General features: G+C 33.6%; 5 protein-coding genes across 5 annotated transcripts; all 5 read right to left on the reverse strand.

Moving 5' to 3' along the window:
• Positions 1 to 11: 11 nt before the first annotated feature.
• LOC114729491 (germin-like protein subfamily 1 member 16) lies at positions 12 to 763 on the reverse strand. The gene is made up of 2 exons (XM_028916486.1): positions 649 to 763; positions 12 to 544 (listed from the first exon to the last, which is right to left on the reverse strand). The coding sequence occupies exons 1-2, from the start codon at positions 761 to 763 to the stop codon at positions 12 to 14; spliced, it is 648 nt and encodes a 215-aa protein (XP_028772319.1).
• Positions 764 to 3,355: 2,592 nt separating this feature from the next.
• On the reverse strand, positions 3,356 to 4,094 carry LOC114729474 (germin-like protein subfamily 1 member 16). Its single transcript, XM_028916468.1, has 2 exons — positions 3,971 to 4,094; positions 3,356 to 3,888 (listed from the first exon to the last, which is right to left on the reverse strand). Exons 1-2 carry the CDS (start codon positions 4,092 to 4,094, stop codon positions 3,356 to 3,358), a joined length of 657 nt encoding a protein of 218 aa, XP_028772301.1.
• Positions 4,095 to 6,567: 2,473 nt separating this feature from the next.
• On the reverse strand, positions 6,568 to 7,388 carry LOC114729490 (germin-like protein subfamily 1 member 16). Its single transcript, XM_028916485.1, has 2 exons — positions 7,236 to 7,388; positions 6,568 to 7,134 (listed from the first exon to the last, which is right to left on the reverse strand). Exons 1-2 carry the CDS (start codon positions 7,351 to 7,353, stop codon positions 6,602 to 6,604), a joined length of 651 nt encoding a protein of 216 aa, XP_028772318.1. The 5' UTR covers positions 7,354 to 7,388; the 3' UTR covers positions 6,568 to 6,601.
• A 3,099-nt stretch (positions 7,389 to 10,487) lies between these two features.
• Positions 10,488 to 11,481, reverse strand: LOC114729489 (germin-like protein subfamily 1 member 16). The gene is made up of 2 exons (XM_028916484.1): positions 11,322 to 11,481; positions 10,488 to 11,218 (listed from the first exon to the last, which is right to left on the reverse strand). Exons 1-2 carry the CDS (start codon positions 11,437 to 11,439, stop codon positions 10,686 to 10,688), a joined length of 651 nt encoding a protein of 216 aa, XP_028772317.1. The 5' UTR covers positions 11,440 to 11,481; the 3' UTR covers positions 10,488 to 10,685.
• Positions 11,482 to 14,368: 2,887 nt separating this feature from the next.
• LOC114729487 (germin-like protein subfamily 1 member 16) lies at positions 14,369 to 15,285 on the reverse strand. The gene is made up of 2 exons (XM_028916481.1): positions 15,141 to 15,285; positions 14,369 to 15,058 (listed from the first exon to the last, which is right to left on the reverse strand). The coding sequence occupies exons 1-2, from the start codon at positions 15,262 to 15,264 to the stop codon at positions 14,526 to 14,528; spliced, it is 657 nt and encodes a 218-aa protein (XP_028772314.1). The 5' UTR covers positions 15,265 to 15,285; the 3' UTR covers positions 14,369 to 14,525.
• Positions 15,286 to 15,842: the final 557 nt, after the last annotated feature.

Genomic DNA, 15,842 nt, shown 5'->3' on the forward strand with positions numbered 1-15,842 from the left:
TAATTTTCTATCTATAACTGTTTCTGAATAGCAGCAATTATGTTCTTATCCACTTGAAAAGCCTTGGTGAGGACTTCAGCAGAAATTGGAGGGTCTGATTTGAACACAGCATTCGCAATGGTGATGACTCCTGCATTCTGACTGCTCAAACCAGCAATGGCGACTGCATTTTCATAACCCACATTGAGTTGGAAGTGAATCAGACCAATTGGGAACACAAAGACATCTCCCTTGTGTAGTACTTTGGTGAATAAGCGATTCTCTGGGTTGGACGTAACAAAACCCACCAGAAGAGTACCCTCCAAAACCACAAGAATCTCAGTGCCTCGAGGATGAGTGTGTGGAGGGTTTAAGCCTTTTGGAGCAAAGTCTATACGAGCCAATGATATGCCCAAAGTATTGAGCCCTGGGATTTCGTTTACAGCAACTGGACTCACTGCTGAGCCGAGTGGACCAGATGTGTCTCCTTGTTTCAATCCGCCGTAGAAGAAATCATTGGCAGAGACAAGCTTGGGATCTTTGCAGAACTTCCCATTCACAAAAACTGCACAAATAATAAAGGAAAGACGTTGAGTTGCGTGCTTTTCATAATGGAAATGGATTGGAAGTGAGGAAAGAGAAAGCTGATATGTAACTAATACTTACCACCACCGGTCTTGGTTTCGTTAATGGCAACACAGAAGTCTTGAAGCGGGCTAGGATCAAAGGCAAAAACAGCAGAAGATGAGAGAGCCAAGAAGGCAATAAGGATCAGAGTCTTCATGTTTTCTCTTCTGGTATAGCAACTCTTATAATTTGCTGTTTGTGAGGTATGAGATCGGTGCATGGCAATCAGGTGTATTTATAAGCTGCAGGAGAAGGGGTTGATCTGGTCTATTTTTTTATTTACGCGAAGATCGAACAAGACTGAGTTTTTGTTTTAATTTTTTTATTAATGAAATATCTTTACGAAACACCTGAAAATAGTTGGAATTTTTCTCATTGGCCGCTTAATTCCTTCTCGAGAACAAATTGCGCCACTTGTCAAAGCATGAATAGTTAAACACCGATGGCTGATAACAACTAACAAGGTTTTAATTAATTACCCACGTAAGATTTGGCTATCGATTGAATTTGAATGTGTCTCTCTCTCTTTTAATTATTTATTTAATCAATTAAGGTGCCAAAATGCCCATATATTTATTATATTAATTTTATAAAATATGAATGCGGCTATATTATATTATGTCCGGTTCTTAATATAAGATCTCGTTTGACTTTTATTTTGGTCCTAAATATAAGACCTCAATGTATTTTGTCTCTCATATTTATCTATTTTTTTCAAGATAGTTCTTGTAATAATGGTAGTTATAGCCAATACACTTGATTAGTAAGGATATTTTAAGAAAGATAACACATATTTATTATAAATAACTACCTTAACTAATTTTTTTAATCTACTCAAATTAGTTAACCAACTCTTATATTAAAAACCGTAAGTAGTATTATAAATCCGGCCGGATAATTCATATGCCGGGGTTGTTGAAGAAAAGTATGAATTGGTTTGGTTAATATAATTAATAAGAAGAGTTCCAAATGCCAATATATCGTAACCAATATTCGGAATGACTATTTCATATTCACATCTTTGTCGGCTAAGCACCTCAATATATATATACACACACTTGATGCAAATGAATTTGAAGTTGTTCTAACGAGTTATTTCGTACACAAAATTATTAAATGAGAAAGTAATAAATAAAGATATGAATAAAAGGATCGTTATAATTTTTGTTATATAAAAATTATCCTCGCAATTTTAGTCAAGAAACGAATAAAAATAATAATTATTAAACGCAGCAATAATAAAAAAATGTAGACTGACTTTTTTTGAACTATCAATTTTCCGTACTGATTTAATTACTATCAATTTAGATTCAAACTAAATCAGTTAAAAAATTCCCTCTCAGCGTCAAGTTTTAATGTTTCATGCCCTTAAATTATTAATTAAAAAGCATCATTTTCTTCTATTTTCTTAGGTAGCCATGAAGAAGGAATGAGAACGATATATAATAATAAAATAAGTAGTAGTTAGTCACAGCTATATATATTTTGGACTCGTCTCTCGCATTCCCACACCCAGATTATATTTGTGAAAAAATTGACTAAACTTACCCCCATATGATGAAATGAAACCTCGTACTAAGTAAAGATCGAGAGAGGCTTTATCGTCATATCACTCACATCTTATTATGTTTTACAGTAAAAAATTCTCCATCTACCTTGTGAGATGATGCATATATGGCAAGCAGACAAGGTGGGAAGAATATTAATTAACCATGAAAACACAACGTGGAGAGTATGCAGAAAGTGGAAATTAGTTCTACTTTTATTTACATATCGTCACATAATTTAAAATATTTGATAAGAACTATATATATAATCTAATGCCAACACTACTTAACATCAATGTGACCATGTGTTGTTATTTTGAAGGCGAGTTGCATCAACAATGATATATCTAAAGAAATTAAATAGAAATGATGACATGAAAAGATATGATCATTTTAATTTTCCCTTTTCTTTTTGACACATGCTTAGTTACGTTGGTGAAACTCTAATTAGTTGTGTTTCATCGCACTTAACTTTTTCTTCAAAAGTTGGTTGGACAAAAAGCTTACTCAAACAACCCATCATAAACGCCAAATAATGTACAAACGTCCGTTCTGTAAATTCCTATGAATGTTTGCTGATTTAAAACAGGTGCAATGAAGAATCACAAAATAATATAAGCATTGGGTTGATGCTGTGCCCGTAGAAGTTTGAACAAAGGTAGAAGTATGCTTTAAAAAAAAAAAGGAAACAAGATATGGATACATATTCACCGACATTATATTTATTTGCTTGTAGCTCACACATCCCAACGCCAAATTTCAGCCTACACGTACAATAGACAATACATATATAGCAATCAAAATCAGAACTGAGATGTTTGATCACAAGTTATTTCTTCTCCTTCGGTTTTCATAAATCAGAACTAAATTTCGGTCGAAGTAGGATTACTAGGTAGAAGCAGAAAAATGCTAGTATCTTCCTGCTAAATGCATGTGGTTAATTTGCTGAGAGAGACCAGTAGAACTTAGGCCCTCAATATAATATTGCCGTTTGGCTTTCAAAACGCATGTAAAGGCACAACTTAATGAGCGTGTATATCGCTTATTTTATTCAAGCGTGAAAAATAAGATACAAGGATCCATACACTATTACAATAGGCAAACAGAAACAAATTGTTACAGAGACAATAATCCAATCAACACATGAAATGTAAATGAATAGCCTTTTTTTTTCCTTTTTGTCTCAACTATATATTTTCTGTTTATAACTGTTTCTGAATAGCAGCAATTATGTTCTTATCCACTTGAAAAGCCTTGGTGAGGACTTCAGCAGAAATTGGAGGGTCTGATTTGAACACAGCATTCGCAATGGTGATGACTCCTGCATTCTGACTGCTCAAACCAGCAATGGCGACTGCATTTTCATGACCCACGTTGAGTTGGAAGTGAATTAAACCAATTGGGAACACAAACACGTCTCCCTTGTGCAGTACTTTCGTGAATAAGCGATTCTCTGGGTTGGACGTAACAAAACCCACCAGAAGAGTACCCTCCAAAACCACAAGAATCTCAGTGCCTCGAGGATGGGTGTGTGGAGGGTTTAAGCCTTTTGGGGCAAAGTCTATGCGAGCCAACGATATGCCCAAAGTATTGAGCCCTGGAATTTCGTTTACAGCAACTGGACTCACTGCTGAGCCGAGTGGACCAGATGTGTCTCCTTGTTTCAGTCCGCCGTAGAAGAAATCATTGGCAGAGACAAGCTTGGGATCTTTGCAGAACTTCCCATTCACAAAAACTGCATATAAAAATAAAGGAAAGATGATGTGTCATATGTCATAATGGAAATGGAGTTAGGAAAGCTGATAATTAATACGTACCACCACCAGTTTTGGTTTCGTTGATGGCAACGCAGAAGTCTTGAAGTGGGCTAGGATCAAAAGCAAAGACAGCAGAAAATGAGAGAGCCAAGAAGGCAATAAGGATCAGGCAACAAGCTTTCATGTTTTCTCTTTGATCTGATATAGCAAATCTTGGTTTTTTGTGTGGAATTTGCTGATTGTGAGGGATGAGATCGTTGCATGGCAGAGAGCTGTATTTATAAGCTGCAGGAGGAGGCGTTGATCTAGTCGATATTTTATTTGCACGAAGACGAACAAGACCTAGTCCGTTTTAATTTTTTTAACGACGATTAATATTTTATTAGTGAATTAAGTATCTTTACCAAATACCTGAAAATAGTTGGAATTTTTCTCTTCGCCTCAATTTCTTCTCCGAGTATAAATTGTGCCGCTTGTTAAGTGCTAAGGTTGTTGAAGAAACGTTCCAAATGTTAATACCGTAACGTAGGATGTTCCGAAGGGAAGACCATTTCATATTCACACATATTTGTCGGCCAAGTACCTCAATCGCTATAAATCTTTCTTTTTATCATTGAAAAGGAAAAAGAAGCCAAAGCCTACTAGCTTAAGGGCACAAACTGGTGACTATTTGCATTGCATATCAAAGGCTACTCGTGTAATTTTATCGTATACAAAATAAATATATAAAAGAATTTATTTCAATTTATAAAAAAAATATTTTTAAAAAGTACTTTTGACACCCTCTCAATAATAAACAAATAAATATTACTAAAGACAAATAAAAAAAGTAAATTATAATAAACAAATAAAAGTAAATATTATTAAACAGAAATAACCAAAAAGAAAAAGTCATCGCTAGATACTTTTTTAACTATCTTAAACTGAGTTGTTGGGTGTATATATATATGAAACGTTGAAGTTAGAGTTAATGTAGTTTTTTTATTGAATGAATTATATTCTTCAACGGCTACAGCTTCAAGCAAGGAACTTTTATTGTCTTGTGTTTTCTGCCTTTCCTCAACATCAAAATATATATTGTCAAAACACACCTAATAACAAACGGCTGATATAGTCAATTCTGAGCAATAATTTACAGCAAACAATAAGGCCTAAGTACTTTTACGACTTAGTTTGCTGTTCAGTTGAATGAATTACGTGAGTTTGTCTATAGATTATTTGAAGGGAAAATTACAATAAGGTCCCATTCAAAAGAATTAAATGCAAAAAAGTCTCTTAAAATCATTAAATTATTTTGAAGTTTTAAGGGACCTCATTACAAAAAATTCTATTTGTTTAATTGCCAAATTATTTTTTTTTTAAGTTTGCATTGACAACTTAAGATGTAACGATTACCAACTGTCACGGCAGGTATTGACAATATATTTTCTCAGCACATCACAAAATGTAATGTATTTGCCAATACCTGCCGTGATAGTTGTTAATCCTCATATCTTAAGTTGTCAACAACCGTTTTTTCAGTTGTCAATGCAAACTTAAAAAACAAAAAAAGGTAATTTGATAATTAAACAAATGAATTCTCTTGCTAAAAAGTTTCTTGAGACTTCAGAATAATTTAATAATTTCAAAAGACTTTTTGGTATTTAATTCTCTTAGGTGGGACTTTGTTGTATTTTTCCATTATTTTTTAAACGTGTCTCCCACTCAAGTTTGATAAGTTATTATCTCTGGAACGGTTCATGCTTGTCTCCATCGACCGAAACCGGTTGAAAATCGAAGAAATCTATGACTTGGTTTTGTAAATTGGAAGCATTTCCACGTAACGACAAGTAGTCCAGACTGATGGATGCTATTGAATTAATTAAAATGCATGATGCATCATAACCCACGTAATCTCAGAATCACTTATCATTCATCCAGTCTCCGGAGCATAATTTAATTAATGCATTTGTTTCAGAAGAATATATTCATAAAATAATATATATGTGGCTGTTGTTTCAAACAATACTTCTGAACAAAAAGACAAGAAATGATATATTTTGTCTCGTTTGTTCCTTCACTTTTTAACACGTGATGGATAAGTTGGCGAAACTATATGGACTAAAATTCACAAAATAATTAATACTTGTGAGAACATACTGTGTGTGTAGAAGTTCGATCAATATCGTGAAGGTAGAGAAGCATGATCAAAACAAAGATGGATAATAATCACACCCGCTTTGTTTAATTTGTAGCGCACAAATAAAGTTTAAACGCTAAATTACACTCTATATTCACCAGAATCAGAACTGAGGGATAACATCTGACAACAGATTATTTGTTCTCCTTTCTGTTTTCTAAATCAGAACTAATTTTCTGTTGTGGTAGAGTTACTTTGGTACGTAGAATTGGGCAGAAAAATGCTAGATCTTCTTCAGAAATGTATGGATGTATTTGTAGAGATCAAAAGAATAAACTTTAGCCCTCAATGTTGCAATGATAGCTTGGTTGCATTCGTTGATATATATTTTTAATTTCAACATATATGCATATATAAAGGCATAATTAACTTAATGTGCGCATATATCGCTTATTTTATTCAATCATGAAAGATAAGATACAAAGAACCATTACAACAAACATTACTATGATAGGCAAACCCAGAAACAGATTAATCATTTCAAACTCAAATGAATGGTATTAATTTTCTATCTATAACTGTTTCTGAATAGCAGCAATTATGTTCTTATCCACTTGAAAAGCCTTGGTGAGAACTTCAGCAGAAATTGGAGGGTCTGATTTGAACACAGCATTCGCAATGGTGATGACTCCTGCATTCTGACTGCTCAAACCAGCAATGGCGACTGCATTTTCATAACCCACATTGAGTTGGAAGTGAATCAAACCAATTGGGAACACAAAAACGTCTCCCTTGTGCAGTACTTTGGTAAATAGGCGATTCTCTGGGTTGGACGTAACAAAACCCACTAGAAGTTTTCCCTCCAAAACTACAAGAATCTCAGTGCCTCGAGGATGGGTGTGTGGAGGGTTTAAGCCTTTGGGGGCAAAGTCTATACGAGCCAACGATATGCCCAAAGTATTGAGCCCTGGGATTTCGTTTACAGCAACCGGGCTCACTGCTGATCCGAGTGGACCAGATGTGTCTCCTTGTTTCAGTCCGCCGTAGAAGAAATCATTGGCAGAGACAAGCTTGGGATCTTTGCAGAACTTCCCATTCACAAAAACTGCACAAATAATAAAGGAAAGACGTTGAGATGCGTGCTTTTCATAATGGAAATGGATTGGAAGTGAGGAAAGAGAAAGCTGATATGTAACTAATACTTACTACCACCGGTCTTGGTTTCGTTAATGGCAACACAGAAGTCTTGAAGCGGGCTAGGATCAAAGGCAAAGACAGCAGAAGATGAGAGAGCCAAGAAGGCAATAAGGATCAGAGTCTTCATGTTTTCTCTTCTGATATAGCAACTCTTATAATTTGCTGTTTGTGAGGGATGAGATCGGTGCATGGCAATCAGGTGTATTTATAAGCTGCAGGAGGAGGGGTTGATCTGGTCTATTTTTTTATTTGCACGAAGATCGAACGAGACTGAGTTTTTGTTTTAATTTTTTTATTAATGAGATATCTTTACCGAACACCTGAAAATAGTTGGAGTATTTCTCATTGGCGATTAATTCCTCTCGAGAAAAAATTGCGCCACTTGTCAAAGCTAGTTAAAACACCGAATGGCTAGTAACAAGGTCTTAATTAATTGCCTAGGCAAGATTTGGCTACCGATTGAATTTGAATATGTCTCTCTCTCTTTTAATTATTTATTTAATCAATTAAGGTGCCAAAATGCCCATATATTTATTATATTAATTTTATAAAATGTGAATGCAGCTATATTATACTATCTTTAGTCCTTAATATAAGAGTTTGTTCGATTTTTATTTTAGTCTTAAATATAAGACCTCAATACATTTTGTCTCTCATATTTATCTATTTTTTTCAAAATAGTCCTTATAATAATAGTAGTTCTAACCAAAACACTTGATTAGTAAGGATATTTTAGGAAAAATAACACTTATTTATTACAAATAACTAACTTAACTATTTCTTTAATCACTCAACTAGCTCTTATATTAAAGACCGTAGGTAGTATTATGAATCTGGTCAGATAATTCATATGCCGGGGTTGTTGAAGAAAAGTATGAATTGGTTTGGTTAATATAATTAATAAGAATAAGAAGAGTTTCAGACGCCAATTATTGTAACCAATATTCGGAAAGACTATTTCATTTTCACATCTTTGTCAGCTAAGTACCTCAATATATACTTGATGCAAATGAATTAGAAGTTGTTCTAACGAGTTGTTTCGTACACAAAATTATTAAATATGAAAGTAATAAATAAAGATATGAATAAAATTGTCCTTATAATTGCTGTTATATAAAAATTATCCTTCCAATTTTATCTAAGAAACGAATAAAAATAATAATTATTAAACACAGCAATAATTTAAAAAAATCTATCAATTTAGACTTTTTTTAACTATCAAGTTTCCGTACTGATTTAATTACTATCAATTTAGATTCAAAATAAATCAGTTGAAAAAAATTCCCTCTCAGCATCAAGTTTTAATGCTTCATACCCTTGAATTATTAATTAAAAAGCATCATTTTCTTCTACTTTCTTAGGTACCCATGAAGAAGGAATGAGAACGATATATAATAATAAAATAAGTAGTAGTTAGTCACAGTTATTTTGAACTTGTCTCTCGCATTCCCACACCCAGATTTGTGCAAAAATTGACTAAACTTACCCCCATGTGATGAAATGAAACCCCGTTCCAGTACAGATGGAGAGAGGGTTTATCGTCATATCACTCACATCTTATTATGTTTTACAGTAAAAATTTCTCCATCTACCTCGTGAGATGATGCATATGGCAAGCAGGCAAGTTTTGTGAATATTAATTAACCATGAAAGCACAACGTCGAGAGTATACAGAAAGTGGAAATTAGTTCTACTTTTATTTATATATCGTCACATAATTTAAAATGTTTGATAAGAACTATATAGTTTTTTATTGAATGAATTATATTCTGCAACAGTTCAAGCTTCAAGCAAGGTACTTTTATTGTCTTGTGTTTTCTCCCTTTCCGACGTCACAAAATATATATTAATTGTCAAACACACATAACAAACGGCTGATACAGTCAATTCTGAGCAATAATTTACAGCAAACAGTAAGGTCTAAGTACTTTTACGGCTTAGCACGCTGTTCAGTTGAATGAATTACGTACGACGTTTGTCTATAGATTATTTAAAGGGAAAATTGTAATAAGGTCTCACTCAAAAAAATTATATTAATAAATGTCTCTAAAAATTATCAAATTATTCTGAAGTGTCAAAAACTTCATTGCAAAAAAAATTTATTTGTTTAATTACCAAATTATCTTTTTTTAAAAAAATTTGTATTGACAACTTAAGGGGTAAGAATTAACAACTATCATGATAGGTATTGACAACAAATTTTCTCAGCACATCACAAAATCTAATGTATTTGTCAATACATGTTGTGATAGTTGTTACTTCTTACACCTTAAATTGTCAACAACGTAACCACTCTTTCAGTTATCAATGCAGATTTTAAAAAAAACAATTTGGTAATTAAACAAATAAATTCTTTTGCAATGAGTTCTCTTAAAACTTCAAAATAATTTGATAATTTTAAGAGATATTTTTGTATTTAATTCTTTTATGTGGGACTTTATTGTAATTTTTCCTTACTTTTTGAATGTGTCTCCCATTCAAGTTTGATAAGTTATTAATATTATCTCTGGAACGGTTCATGCTTGTCTCCATTGACCGAAGTCGGTTGAAAATCGAAGAAATGTACGACTTGGTTTTGTAAATTGGAAGCATTTCCACGTAACGACAAGTAGTCCAGACTGATGGATGCTATTGAATTAATTACAATGCATGATGCATCATAACGCAAGTAATCTCAGAGTCACTTATCATTCATCCAGTCTCCGGAGCATAATTTAATTAATGCATTTGTTTCAGAAGAATATATGCATAAAATAATATATGTGTATATGTGTGTGTGTGTGGGTGGGTGTTGTTTCAAACAATACTTTCGAACAAAAAGACAAGAAATGATATATTTTGTCTCATCTGTTCCTTCACTTTTTAACACTACATATACTAAAATTCACAAAAATAAATAACATTTGTGAGAACATCCTGCTTGCGTAGAAGTTCGATCAATATGGTGAAGGCAGAGAAGTATGATCAAAGCAAAGATGGATAAATAATCACCTTCGCTTTGTTTAATTTGTAGCACACAAATAAAGTTTAATCCTCAATTACACTCTATATTCACCAAACTGAGGGATAATATCTGACAACAGATTATTTGTTCTCCTTCGGCTTTCATAAATCAGAACTAATTTTCTGTTGTGGTAGAGTTACTTTAGTACGTAGAATTGGGCAGAAAAATGCTGGATCTTCTTCAGAAATGTATGGATGTAATTTGTAGAGATCAAAAGAATAAACTCTCGCCCTCAATAATATTGCTAAGGGCTTGGTTGCATTCATTGATATATATTTTTAATTTCAACATACATATGTAAAGGCATAATTAACTTAATGTGCGCATATATCGCTTATTTTATTCAATCATAAAACATAGGATACAAATTAATCATTTCAAACATTATTATGATAGGCAAACCCAGAAACAAATTAAATCATTTCAAACTCAAATGAATGATATTAATTTTCTATCTATAACTGTTTCTGAATAGCAGCAATTATGTTCTTATCCACTTGAAAAGCCTTGGTGAGAACTTCAGCAGAAATTGGAGGGTCTGATTTGAACACAGCATTCGCAATGGTGATGACTCCTGCATTCTGACTGCTCAAACCAGCAATGGCGACTGCATTTTCATAACCCACGTTGAGTTGGAAGTGAATTAAACCAATTGGGAACACAAACACGTCTCCCTTGTGCAGTACTTTGGTGAATAAGCGATTCTCTGGGTTGGACGTAACAAAACCCACTAGAAGTTTTCCCTCCAAAACCACAAGAATCTCAGTGCCTCGAGGATGGGTGTGTGGAGGGTTTAAGCCTTTAGGGGCAAAGTCTATGCGAGCCAACGATATGCCCAAAGTATTGAGCCCTGGGATTTCGTTTACAGCAACCGGGCTCACTGCTGATCCGAGTGGACCAGATGTGTCTCCTTGTTTCAGTCCGCCGTAGAAGAAATCATTGGCAGAGACAAGCTTGGGATCCTTGCAGAACTTCCCATTCACAAAAACTGCAAAAACAAATAAAGGAAAGACGTTGAGATGCGTGCTTTTCATAATGGAAATGGAATTAGAAATGGGTGGGGAGAAGAAAGCTAATAATACTATACGTACCACCACCGGTCTTGGTTTCGTTAATAGCAACACAGAAGTCCTGAAGTGGGCTGGGATCAAAGGCAAAGACGGCAGAAGATGAGAGAGCCAAGAAGGCAATAAGGATCAAAGTCTTCATGTTTTCTCTGCTGATATAGCAACTCTTGGTTTGTTTCTGCTGTATAAATAATTTGCTGTTTGTGAGGGATGAGATCGTTGCATGGCAATCAGGTGTATTTATAAGCTGCAGAAGGAGGCGTTGATTTGGTCTATTTTTTAAAATTTACACGAAGATCGAGCAAGACTGAGTTTTTGTTTTCATTTTTTAACGGACTATGAATATTTTATTAATGAAATAACTTTACCAAACACCTGAAAATAGTTGGAATTTTTCTCGTTGGCGGCTTAATTCCTTCTCGAGAACAAATTGCGCCACTTGTCGAAGCATGAATAGTTAAACACTGAATGGCTGGTAACAAGGTCTTAATTAATTACCTGGGTAAGATTGGCTGCCGATTGAATTTGAATATGTCTCTCTCTCTCTCTCTTAATTATTATTTAATCAATTAATGTGCCAAAATGCCCATATATTTATTACTACCTCCGGTCCTTAATATAAGACCCCTTTTGACTTTTTGTTTGGTCCTAATTATAAGACCCCAATCCATTTTGTCTCTCATATTTATGCATTTTGTTCCAAGATAGTCCTTCTAATAATGATAGTTCTAGCCAATACACTTAATTAGCAAGGATATTTTAGGAATAACAACACTTATTTATTACAAATAACTAACTTAACTTACCTCCTTAATCTCCTCAAATAAGTCAATTGGGTCTTATAATTAGGACCGGAGGTAGTATTAATTTTATAAAATGTGAACGCGGCTATACTATATTATGAATCTGGCCGGATAACTCATATGCCGGGGTTGTTGAAGAAAAGTATGAATTGGTTTGGTTAATATAATTAATAAGAATAAGAAGAGTTCCAGATGCCAATTATTGTAACCAATATTCGGAAAGACTATTTCATTTTCACATCTTTGTCAGCTAAGTACCTCAATATAAGAAACGAATAAAAATAATAATTATTAAACACAGCAATAATTTTAAAAAAAATCTATCAATTTAGACTTTTTTCGAACCATCAAGTTTCCGTACTGATTTGATTACTATCAATTTAGATTCAAAATAAATCAGTTGAAAAAAATTCCCTCTCAGTATCAAGTTTTAATGTTCATACCCTTGAATTATTAATTAAAAAGCATCATTTTCTTCTACTTTCTTAGGTACCCATGAAGAAGGAATGAGAACGATATATAATAATAAAATAAGTAGTAGTTAGTCACGGTTATTTTGGACTTGTCTCTCGCATTCCCACACCAAGATTTGTGCAAAAATTGACTAAACTTACCCCCATCACACCATGAGATGAAATGAAACCTCGTTCCAAGTAAAGATGGAGAGAGGGTTTATCGTCATATCACTCACATCTTATTATGTTTTACAGTAAAAATTTCTTCATCTACCGTGTGAGATGATGCATATGGCAAGCTGGCAAGGTATGTGAATATTAATTAACCATGAAAGCACAACGTCGATAGTGTATACAGAAAGTGGATTTTATTTTTTTGGATACACTAAGAAAGTGGAAATTAGTTCTACTTTTATTTATGTGTCGTCACATAATTGAAAATATTTGATAATTAAGAACTACTAGTATATATATAATTTAATGCCAACATATTCAACATCAACGTGACAATGTGTTGTTATTTTAAAGGCGAGTTGCATCAACAATAATATATCCAAATAAATTAACAAGAAATGATGACATGAACAAACATCATTTTTTTAATTTTTCCTTTTCTTTTCTTTTTTTTTTTGACCAGGACCTTTTCTTTTTGACATATGTAGGTTATGCTGACGAAACTATGGGCCTGTTTGGAAGGACTTAAGAAATCTTTTATAAACACGTTTCATATAAGTTGAGATAAAACTCATCTCATATTCTTGTCTTGTATTCCATAATTCATTATTAAAAACTACTTATAAGCTATTCCAAAAGAACCCTATTATTGGTTGCGTTTCACTGCACTCAACTTTTTCGTTAAACGTTTGTTGGATAAAAAGCCCATCCAAACAACTCAGAAACTTCAAAAAATGATGTACTAGTATGTGTTTTGCGAGTTCCTAGGCATGTTTTCTGATTTACGGAGATCCAGGCAGGCGCAATAAATAATCACAAAATAATTAAGCATTGTGAGATCCAATAGACAATACATATATATTATCTCTGATCTTTGATATAAGATTTTATTTGATTTTTATTTTGATCCTAAATATAAGACCCTCATCTACTTTGTCTCTCATATTTATCCATTTTTTTAAAAACAGTCCTTATAATAATGGTAGTTCTAGTTAATAAATTTGATTGATAAAGATATTTTAGGAAAGACAACATCTATTTATTATAAATAACTCACTTAACTTACTTTTTTAACCTACTCAAATTAGTCAACTAGCTCTTATATTTAGGACTAAAGGTAGTAGCAATCAAAATCAGAACTGACATATATGTTTGATCACAAGTTATTTCTTCTCCTTCGGTTTTCATAAATCAGAACTAAATTTCCGTTGAAGTAGGGTTACTTGGTAGAAGTAGAAAAATGCTAGTATCTTCCTGCTAAATGCATACGCTTAATTTGCTGAGAGAGACCAATAGAACTTTGGCCCTCAATATAATATTGCCGTTTGGCTTTCAAAATATTATCTCCGGTCCTTAATATAAGATTTCACTTGACTTTTATTGTGGTCCTAATTATAAGACTCCAATCTACTTTGTCTCTCATATTTATGCTTTTTTTTTCTTCTAAGATAGTCCTTCTAATAATAGTAATTCTACCTAATACACTTGATTAGCAAGGATATTTTAAGAAAGACAACACATATTTATCACAAATAACTAACTTAACTTATTTTTTTAATCTCCTCAAATTAGTCAACTAGTTCTTATAATTAAGATCGGAATTAGTACGTGTAAAGGCATAACTTAATCAGCGTGTATATCGCTTATTTTTATTCAAACGTGAAAAATAAGATGCAAGGATCCATACACTATTACAATAGGCAAACAGAAACAAATTATTACAAACAATAATCCAATCAATACATGAAATGTGAATGAATAGCTAGTTTTTCTTTCTTCAACTATATATTTTCTATTCACAACTGTTTCTGAATAGCAACAATTATGTTCTTATCCACTTGAAAAGCCTTGGTGAGAACTTGAGCAGAAATTGGAGGGTCTGATTTGAACACAGCATTCGCAATGGTGATGACTCCCGCATTCTGACTGCTCAAACCAGCAATGGCGACTGCATTTTCATAACCCACGTTGAGTTGGAAGTGAATTAAACCAATTGGGAACACAAACACGTCTCCCTTGTGCAGTACTTTGGTGAATAAGCGATTCTCTGGGTTGGACGTAACAAAACCCACCAGAAGAGTACCCTCCAAAACCACAAGAATCTCAGTGCCTCGAGGATGGGTGTGTGGAGGGTTTAAGCCTTTTGGGGCAAAGTCTATGCGAGCCAATGATATGCCCAAAGTATTGAGCCCTGGGATTTCGTTTACAGTAACAGGGCTCACTGCTGATCCGAGCGGACCAGATGTGTCTCCTTGTTTCAGTCCGCCGTAGAAGAAATCATTGACAGAGACAAGCTTGGGATCTTTGCAGAACTTCCCATTCACAAAAACTGCATGTAAAAATAAAGGAAAGATGATGTGTCATATGTCATAATGGAAAAGGAGTTAGGAAAGCTGATAATTAATACGTACCACCACCAGTTTTGGTTTCGTTGATGGCAACGCAGAAGTCTTGAAGTGGGCTAGGATCAAAAGCAAAGACAGCAGAAGATGAGAGAGCCAAGAAGGCAATAAGGATCAGGCAACAAGCTTTCATGTTTTCTCTTTGATCTGATATAGCAAATCTTGGTTTTTTGTGTGTAATTTGCTGATTGTGAGGGATGAGATCGTTGCATGGCAGCGAGGTGTATTTATAAGCTGCAGGAGGAGGCGTTGATCTGGTCGATATTTTACTTGCACGAAGACGAACAAGACCTAGTCCGTTTTAATTTTTCAACGACGATAAATATTTTATTAGTGAAGTATCTTTACCAAATACCTGAAACTAGTTGGAGTTTTTCTCGTTGCCTTAATTTCTTCTCAAGAGTATAATTGTGCCGCTTGTCAAGTCTTGAGGTTGTTGAAGAAACGTTCCAAATTTTAGTACCGTAACGAAGGATACAATAATCTGAAGGGAAAGACCATGTCATGTTCACGCATCTTTGTCGGCCGAGTACCTCCCCCGGCTATAAATGTTTCTACTAGCTCTCTCTGCTTTTTAATAAATATAAAATATCAATCTATTTTGTCTCTTATATTTATCTTTTTTTTAAAAAATAATTCCTGTAATAACAGTAATTCTAACTAATATATTTGATTATTAAGGATATTTTAAGAAAAATAATACATATTTAT

The sequence above is a fragment of the Neltuma alba genome, unplaced genomic scaffold (genome assembly GCF_004799145.2).
Source record: "Neltuma alba isolate B1F8T4 unplaced genomic scaffold, ASM479914v2 tig00012639_pilon, whole genome shotgun sequence".
In the NCBI taxonomy this organism is placed as follows: Eukaryota; Viridiplantae; Streptophyta; class Magnoliopsida; order Fabales; family Fabaceae; genus Neltuma; species Neltuma alba.

Excerpts from the sequence above, each read along its gene's own strand:
- LOC114729474 (XM_028916468.1), bottom strand. The coding sequence starts at position 4,094 with ATGAAAGCTTGTTGCCTGATCCTTATTGCCTTCTTGGCTCTCTCATTT. Across the intron at positions 3,889-3,970 it reads CGAAACCAAAACTGGTGGTG|TTTTTGTGAATGGGAAGTTC; the intron begins GTACGTATTAAT and ends TTTTATATGCAG.
- LOC114729490 (XM_028916485.1), bottom strand. The coding sequence starts at position 7,353 with ATGAAGACTCTGATCCTTATTGCCTTCTTGGCTCTCTCATCTTCTGCT. Across the intron at positions 7,135-7,235 it reads CGAAACCAAGACCGGTGGTA|TTTTTGTGAATGGGAAGTTC; the intron begins GTAAGTATTAGT and ends TTATTTGTGCAG.
- LOC114729487 (XM_028916481.1), bottom strand. The coding sequence starts at position 15,264 with ATGAAAGCTTGTTGCCTGATCCTTATTGCCTTCTTGGCTCTCTCATCT. Across the intron at positions 15,059-15,140 it reads CGAAACCAAAACTGGTGGTG|TTTTTGTGAATGGGAAGTTC; the intron begins GTACGTATTAAT and ends TTTTACATGCAG.
- LOC114729491 (XM_028916486.1), bottom strand. The coding sequence starts at position 763 with ATGAAGACTCTGATCCTTATTGCCTTCTTGGCTCTCTCATCTTCTGCT. Across the intron at positions 545-648 it reads TAACGAAACCAAGACCGGTG|TTTTTGTGAATGGGAAGTTC; the intron begins GTGGTAAGTATT and ends TTATTTGTGCAG.
- LOC114729489 (XM_028916484.1), bottom strand. The coding sequence starts at position 11,439 with ATGAAGACTTTGATCCTTATTGCCTTCTTGGCTCTCTCATCTTCTGCC. Across the intron at positions 11,219-11,321 it reads CGAAACCAAGACCGGTGGTG|TTTTTGTGAATGGGAAGTTC; the intron begins GTACGTATAGTA and ends TTGTTTTTGCAG.